This window comes from Tupaia chinensis, unplaced genomic scaffold (assembly GCF_000334495.1).
Source record: "Tupaia chinensis unplaced genomic scaffold, TupChi_1.0 Scaffold000612_1, whole genome shotgun sequence".
NCBI lineage: Eukaryota > Metazoa > Chordata > Mammalia > Scandentia > Tupaiidae > Tupaia > Tupaia belangeri.
In genome coordinates, this window is record NW_006160131.1 from 4,983,584 (window position 1) to 4,991,719 (window position 8,136).

Consider the following 8,136-nt stretch of genomic DNA (forward strand, 5'->3'; position numbering starts at 1 on the left):
ATGGCTTGACTCCCAGTCCAGTACTCCTCAGTGTACTCATCAAAGTCAAACTTCACTGAATATGGAAGTATTCAGTTGTTGGAAAAGTCATGACGCGTTTTTTCTTTTTTGCCTTAGGGTGCATGCCCTCACAGCAGATAGACAGAGATACAGTGAGAGGGAAGGTGAGAAATCACACACACATGCCCAGGAGAAGACCACACCACAATCCCTTCTCATTCTCCTCCCTGGATCTTGGGCATGCACTCATATGCACCCAGCTTAATTTTAAAGCCAGGGGTCTGGGACTCAAACTGCAGCCGGCCATGTGAGAGTCCAGTGATGTAACCACGATACCATCTGCTGGGTTCACTGGTGTGATTTTCAAGCTGCCAGGTCTGGGACTCAAACTGCATTTGACCATGTAAGAGTTCAGTGCCTTAACCACTGTGCTACCTGTTGGCCCCTTTAAGTTATCTGGAGCCAGCAGGTGGTGTGGTGGTTAAGGCACTGGACTCCCACATGGTTGACTGCTGTTTGAGTCCTGGACCTGGTGGCTTGCTTTCTCTCTTTCCCGTTCTCTCTCTCTCTGGTCAAGTTAAATAATAATAATAATAGTAAGTGAAATTAGTATTTTTTAAAGAAAATTATTTAAATCGTTAGTTATACAAAAGTTAACATTACTCAAGGACATGTCAGACTTATTTCACCCTAAAAGATTTGTTAGAGTTGCTTCGACACCTAACTCACAGAGTGACTGAGGTTCTGGAAAGAACACAGCCTTCACATCCTTAAAAGTCAACTTCCCTTGGGCCGTCTTCGTAGCTTGACCAGTAGGTGGTGTAGTGGTCAAGTCCCTGGACTCTCATGTGATCAACCACGCTTTGAGTCCCGACCTGGCGGCTTGAAACTCATGCAAGGCGTATGTGTGTGCTCAAAATCCCAAGAGGAAAATAAAGGGGAAGGAATTGTGGTATGGCCATCCCCCCTAGGGGGTGATTATTTCTCGATTTCTGTCTCTGTCTCTGCCTCTCCAATATGTGCATGTGCACTATTGCAAAAAAAAAAAATTAAAAATTAAGAAAGCTGGATCCCACAGTGCTGACCAGAGTTTGACTCCAGGCCTCCATGACTTAAAACCACTATGTGTGCATGCATGCCCCAAATCCCGTCAGGTTGGAGGGAGGAGGAGAAGGGGTTACAGCGTAGCCATGCCCCGTGGAGAGTGCTTTTCTCTGTAAGCACACGTACCCTGAATGGGACTAGAACTGCGTGGTTGGCCATGTGGGATCTGGCACACACCGTATGGCAATAAAAAAAAAAAACTCAACTGTGGTCAGAGGCATTTCTCCATTCGCCCATTTGAAGTCTCTGGCATCCAGGAGGCCTTAGCCTAAAGACTTGGTAACTAGAAAGGATTCTTAGAATGTTTATACCACTGTCCCTGGCCTACCAGCAGTAAATGCTGGGCATTGTGTGGGTATCCAGGAAGCCACTGAGCGAGGGGATCTGCAAAGCAGCCGCAGAGCCGAGCACCTCACAGAGAGGGCGGGCGCAGTACTGGGAGTTCTGCCGGGAGCCAGCAGGTTACTAAAACTAGGAAGCTGCTCGCTTTCTCTCGGAGTGCACGTGCCCTATAGCAAATTAAAATAGTAACAATAATAATGAATAAAAGAATTAAAAAAGGGAGAAATTGCTGGAGTGGCCAGCAGGTGGTGTGGTGGTTAAGGCTCTGGACTCCCACATGGCTGACTATGGTTCAAGTCCCAGACCTGAGTGCTTGAAAATCAGACCAGATGCATGTGTATGTGTCCCCGAAATCCCACCACGAGAATGGAGAAGGGACTGTAGTGTGACCGTCCCCGCAGAGGATGATTTCCCACCTTCCCTCCTTCTGTCTCTATGTTTTACATGCACACATGCCCCTGTGGCAAAAACCTTAAAAAAAAAGAAAAAGAAAAGCCGCTGGTCCTGACGCTTTGCATTTACTTTGGATATGCTGACAGTTTCAGCCCAGCACGGGGTCCTCTCACGCCTCCTTTTCTCTCCACAGTCTCTTCAGGCTCATGTCATAAACCTGATGTGATAATCTCTTTAGCATCAGAAATTTGTCCTTTTTCTCTCGCTCTTTCTCGCTTTTCTCTCTCTCTGCTTTCTTCCTCTTCTGGAATTTGTCGGTGGAGAAGATAGTATACAGCTTAAATTCCTTGTAATTAAGACGCTTTCTCGGTGGGAAAAAAGAGAAATTATTTCAGGGAGGATTTGATACTTTGTTTCAAATGACAGCAGGAGTGTCTTCATCTCTGACTCAAATCCAGGAAACTTAGAGGGTGGGTAACAGACTTACAGTCTGCCGGGAGCCCGTCCCCAGGGGCAGGGAGCCTGCTGTAGGGGCCCACGGAATCCGGGCTGGCCTTCCTCGGGGCCCAGCCCAGACCAAGCAGGCGGCGTGGCAGGCCCCTCACAGCATCTCCCATGTCTGACCCCCCACTCGCCTCTGAGCAGGCCGGGTCCTGTCCCCGCCACGGCTCTCCCTGGCCATTGTGCTGACACACTGCGTCCTGGAATCTCCTCTTACTGGCTCGAATCTATACCTTTCCCCCAACAGCCCCTGCTGCTGGCTTACCCTGGCTCTCTCTCTAAATCTTTCTCATTCTAGTTCGAGTCCCGGCCCCAGAGGCTTGTTCGCAAATGTAGTACTGAGCCCTTTTTCTCCGAGGGCCCATAATCTAGTCTGGTTTTTGGCCACAGTGCCATGTAATATATATATCTATATTTTTAAGATTTTTAAAAATTTTTATTTGTTATTATTTATCTTTTTAAAAATCATTCATGCAATTTTATTTACTCATTTAGTCATTTTCATTTGACCAGAGAAAGGCACACAGGGAGAAGGCAAGTGAGAAAGCAAGCCCTTAGGTCCAAGATTCGAACCGTGGCTGGCCATGTGGGAGTCCAGCACCTCAACCACCACGCCACCTGCTGGCCCCAGTGTCTTGTAATATTTCGATACTTACCGGAGTAGTTAGTATCTGCCACTCTCCTCCTCACCCAACTGCACTTAGGTAGAAGGCATTGCCCTCTGCTTTTGAAAAGGGCTGCTGCAGGGCCAGCACGTGGCATGGTGGTTAAAGCAGCTGGATCCCACATGGCTGACTGCCAGATTCGAGTCCTGGGCCTAGCAGCTTGGAAAGCGCACTGGGCATGTGTGTGGATGTGTGCCCAGAGCCCTGAGAGGGAGGGACTGTGGTGCGGCCCTCCCCCGCGGGGGCGACTTCTCTCCCTCTCTGTCTCTGCCCCTCCTGCGAGCCTACGTGCCCTCTGGCAAGGAGACAGGCCAGGGCTCTGTCCTCCCCACTCGCCTGCTCTTACGCAGTCTCCCGTGATGTCGAAGTCCCGGAAGAGCTTGTGGAGCTCCTGCTTCTTGATGTTGAAGAGGAACCGGTACATCTGGAAGTTGCTCCTGCTGATCCTCAGCTCCCCGTCCAGGTCCAGCAGGTCAAACACGGGCCGGGAATGCCGGTACAGAAATTGTTCTTCCAGGTGGTTCTGTGGGGGGAGGTGAGCCAGGGCTGTGTGTGGCTGCTGCTCAGACTCAGACTCCACACCCCAGCCCGTTCCTGAGAGAGCCAAACACAAGAGGCAAAGCGGGCCGGCGGTGGCATGCTGGTTAAGGCGCTGCACCCTCACATGGTCGATCATGGTTTGAGTCCTGGACCCCGAGGCTTGAAGTTCACACCAGGTGTGTGTGTGTGCATGCCCAAAGTCCCAAGGAGTGGATGGAGAACGGATTGTGGCATGACCGTTCCCGCACGCTGAGGGAGGGATCTCTCACTCTCTCGTCTTTCCAGCAAATGCATGTGCCCTGTAGCAAAACTCTCTCCTACCAAAGAAAAGCAAAGTCAGGGCCAGCAGATGGCGTAATGGCTACGTTGCCGGACTCCCACAGGGCCGACTGTGTTTCGAGTCCCAGACCCGGTGGCTTGAAACTCATACTGGCGCATGTGTGTCTATGCCCCAAATCCTGAGAGAATTGAGAGGAAGGATTGCAGTGTGGCCATCCCCCCCGGTGGGGTCATTTCTCACTCTCTGTCTCTGGCGACTGCACATGCCCTATAGCAAAATCTCTCTAAAGGGGGAGGGGGAGAAGGAAAAGAAAGTCACAGATGCTTGGAGTGAAAAGGCCCCACCATCAGGGCCTCAAGTCCTGCCTCGTCATCTGCTCCCAAGGGGCCCTGGGCCACTTGCGGTCATCAGTTCTGATGGTGCTTCCTCGCACTCAGGGAAGAGCCCTCACAGCATGGAGATGCTGGTGGTAGCCGTGACACATGGCCCCTTCCTCGAGGGCTGGGAACAGGCACTGCAGGCAGCAGCGTGTACCCCAAAGAAGAAGGGACCCCAAAGAGAGGCATTTCTTGTCTTCATCATTCGCCACCTTCAGAAAATTCTGGAAGCAAAGGGACTGAGGAAGGTCCTGGGTGGGGCCACGTGGGAGGCGGAGGCTGGCAGGCTGCGGGAGGCATGGGTGGTTGAGAGGGACGGACCATTCGGGAGCAGAAATGGGTGGTCCCCTCGGCCGTGTCTGCCGTCTGGATTGCAGCGGAAGGAAGGGGGCCCCTAATTCGAGGCCACCTCTGCGCTGACACCACAGGCCCCCCGGCCGCCCCGCGCGCCCCGCGGCCACTCGCCTGGTGTGACAGCAGGATGCAAATGAACACGTAGAACTGGTCGAAGCCGATCTCGCCCACGGCGCTCCAGTCCAGCATGTCGAACACCATCTTGATCTGTATCCGGTTCATGGTGGTCACGTGCTCGAGGAAGTGGAAGAACAGCACGTCTGCGAGGGGGGCAGTGGAGATGGCTTACCCCGAAATGTGGCACGCTCAACCCCGGGAGCCCCACGCCTGCCGCGACGCCCAAGTCTGCCGCCGGGGCCGGCACTGTCTGGATTCCGCAAACCCAGGTTGCGGGAGCTGAGTGGGGACACCGCGTGCCCCGTGTTGGCGGGCAGGAGACAGGTCGGGGCTCGAGCGGTGACCCCCACTGGCCCGGCGGCGCAGACGGTGTGCTCAACGCGGATAAAAGGCATGGCCTGCCCAAGTGTCGCTCTCCTCGCACGAGAGAACGCCGGCTCTACTGGGGACTGGGACGCTTCTGGGAGAGGCTCACGTGTTATTTGGGCCTTCCCCTTGAGATGATTAAAACAAGTACAGAATCCTTCCTCTCCTATGGGCCAGCAGGTAGCATGGTGGCTAAGGTGTCTGGGTCCCACATGGCCCACTGTGCGGTTCGACTCCTGGACCTGGCAGCTTGAAGAATGGATGTGTCTGTGTGTGTGTCCAAAATCCCCGGAGGCGACTGGAACAAAAGGGACTGCAGCGTGGCCATCTCTCCCGGGAGGTGATTTCTCACATGCCCTCTCTGGCAGTTCCTGGCAAGCACACATACCCTATAGCAGAAACTGAAAACATAAAATCTTCCCTGTCTTTTTTTTTTTAATTTTTGTTTGCTATGGGGCAGGAGTCTTCGGCTAGGGGAGGGTGATGCGATCACCCCTAGGGGCAATGGCCATGCCACAGTTCTTTCTTGTCCTAGGATTCTTGAGCATTTACACAAATACACACAAACATTCTAGGTGTATTTTTCAAGCCTCTGGGTCCAGACCTCAAACTACGCTGGCAGCCATGTGGGATTCAGCTGCTTTCACCACCACACCATCTGGCCCAGAACAGGGCAGTTTTTGTTGTCGTGGGGGTTTTTTTGAGAGGTTTTTGATATAGGGCACGTGCACTCACCAGAAAGACAGAGAGAGACAGAGACAGAAAGCGAGAAATCACCCCCCAGGGGGGATGGCCACACCGCAATCCCTTCTCCTCCATTCTCCTCTCCGGATCTTGGGCACACACGCACATGCACCCGGTGTGAGTTTAAGCCACCAGGTCCGGGACACGAACCGTGGTCGACTACATGGGAGTCCAGCAACATAGCCACTATGCTAACTGCTTGTTCCTGCTTTTTTTGTTTTTTGTTTTGTTTTGTTTTGTTTTTTTAACCTGCCATTCAAGCTCTTCCTCCCCTACCCGAGATCCTAACTTGTTGACTATCAGGTAAAAAGCGTACTAACCCTTTGTCTCTGTGAGGGTAAGAGGGAAGAAACGATCGTGGCTGTCCACAGTTGTGCGTGGTAACTGCCTGGGCTAACAAGGGGTTTCCAGCTTAACCCCTGCACACGGCTGCCCTGGCCCTGTCAGTGGGAGCTGCCTCTACACAAGCAATGGCTGCACGGGCTACGCGGGGGTCCAGCCAAGCTGGCTAAGAGCACAGTGAGCCTCGGAAGGCTTCCGATGACCTCCTCGTGTCCCTTCTCCATGCCCTTCCAGGTGTGCACGCTGGGATCAACTCCCTGTTACACACGGCGCAGTCCGTGAGGGCTGCCCGTGAGGGACGTCTCCGTGTGGGACTCGGTGGTGCTTAATGCTGGCGGGGAACCAGCTGGCTCGGGCCCACTCTTCAAAGCCTTCAGTCACTCCCTCCAGGAAGGCCACGGGAAGACCATGCCTTCACTCTTTCGGGTGACTCTCCAGTTCCTGGGTGACCAGAGACATGAGTGTGGCTTCACCTCAAGGGCACTGCCTCCTCAGGGAGCCGTGTCGTTACTAGGGAGAGCAGACTCTTCCTGGCAGACGTCCCGTCGAGACTAAGAGCGTGGCGTTGGCGGCAGTCCCCAGGCCTCAGTCCCCACGTTTCTGTTCACATCTAGGTGGCCTGCAGCTACCCTAGCCGGGCAGGGTCACTGCGAAGATCTGGTGTGCTGTGTGAAAGTGGGGAGGTGAGGCATGAGGTTACAAGAGAAAGGTGCCTCTTCGCTTGCTTACGTTTGAATGGACTCTTAAAAGTCTTTATGGGAGACCAGCAGTCGACGTAACAGCTATGTCGCTGGGCTCCCACGTAGTCGACCATGGTTTGAGTCTTGGACCTGGTGGCTTAAACTCATGCCGGGTGCATGTGTGCGTGTGCCCGATCCCGAGGAGGAGGAGAAGGGACTGTGGCATGGCCATCCCCCCTGGGTGGTGACTTCTCGCTTTCTGTGTCTCTCTGTCTGTCTGGCGAGCACACGTGCCCTATAGCAAAAACCTCTCAAAAAGAAAAAAAAAAGAAAAAGAAAGAAAGAAAGAAAGAAAGAAAGAAAGAAAGAAAGAAAGAAAGAAAGAAAGAAAGAAGAAAGAAAGAAAGAAAGAAAGAAAGAAAGAAAGAAAAAGAAAGAAGAAAAAAAATCTGTTTGGAAGGAAGCCCTTATGTGTGAATGGCATTTACCCATGTGCGGTCGGAGTGAGTAGGATACCTTATTACACCCAGCCCTGAAAAGAACCTAAAGCGTCTAACCAGCCGGTTAGTTTGTTGACTCAATAGCAGGACTGAGATCTTGAGCATTTTTTGGTTGTTCACAAATACCAAGAATTAGAAAGGGTGGTGCAGGTGATCTCAAGAGTTAATGCCAGAGTGAGACTCGGCTCCCGGAGTAATAATTGTAATAATAACAAGCAGACCCCCAGGGGGTGTGGGAGGTTAAGGTAGCTGGGTCCCACGTGACCACCTGTGCAGTTTGTGTCTCAGACCCAGTGGCTTGAAAATCACACCAGGCACGTGCGCATGCATACCCAAAATCCCAAGGGGAGAATGGGGGAAAGGGATTGTGGTGTAGCCATCCCCTCCAAGGATTAGTTTCTCACGTTCCTTCTCTATCTTTCTCTCTGTCTCTGGCAAGCGCACCTGCCCTATAGCAAAATTTAAAATAAGTTAACATAATAACAAACTTTTTTTTTTTGGAGAGTTTTTTTGCTATAGGGCGCGTGCGCTCGCCAGGCAGACAGAGAGAGAGAGATAGAAAGCGAGAAATCACCCCCAGGGGGGATGGTCACGCCGCAATCCCTTCTCCTCTATTCACCTCTCGATCTTGGGCACGCACGCACACGCGCCCGGCGTGAGTTTAAGCCGCCGGGTCCAGGACTCGAACCACGGTCAACTACATGGGAGTCCAGCAACGCAACATAGTCACTAACTGCTGGTCCTGATAACAAACATTTTTTAATGGGTAATTTGAGAGTCATGAAACTTTATTTTTAAAATTTTTATTTCTTCTTCCTCCTCCTCTTCCTC

The 8,136-nt window shown here is 52.3% G+C and overlaps 1 protein-coding gene across 1 annotated transcript in view; it reads right to left on the reverse strand.

Annotated features, from left to right (window-relative positions):
* Positions 1-1,946: 1,946 nt before the first annotated feature.
* Positions 1,947-8,136, reverse strand: part of EFCAB9 (EF-hand calcium binding domain 9) — a 19,686-nt gene continuing 13,496 nt past the window's right edge. Inside the window, exons 3-5 of the mRNA XM_006158908.3 lie at positions 4,668-4,816; positions 3,352-3,528; positions 1,947-2,200 (exon numbers count right to left, since the gene is read on the reverse strand). Coding sequence (XP_006158970.1) covers positions 2,009-2,200; positions 3,352-3,528; positions 4,668-4,816 — 518 coding nt within the window. The 3' untranslated portion in view covers positions 1,947-2,008. The remainder of the gene's footprint in view (positions 2,201-3,351; positions 3,529-4,667; positions 4,817-8,136) is intronic.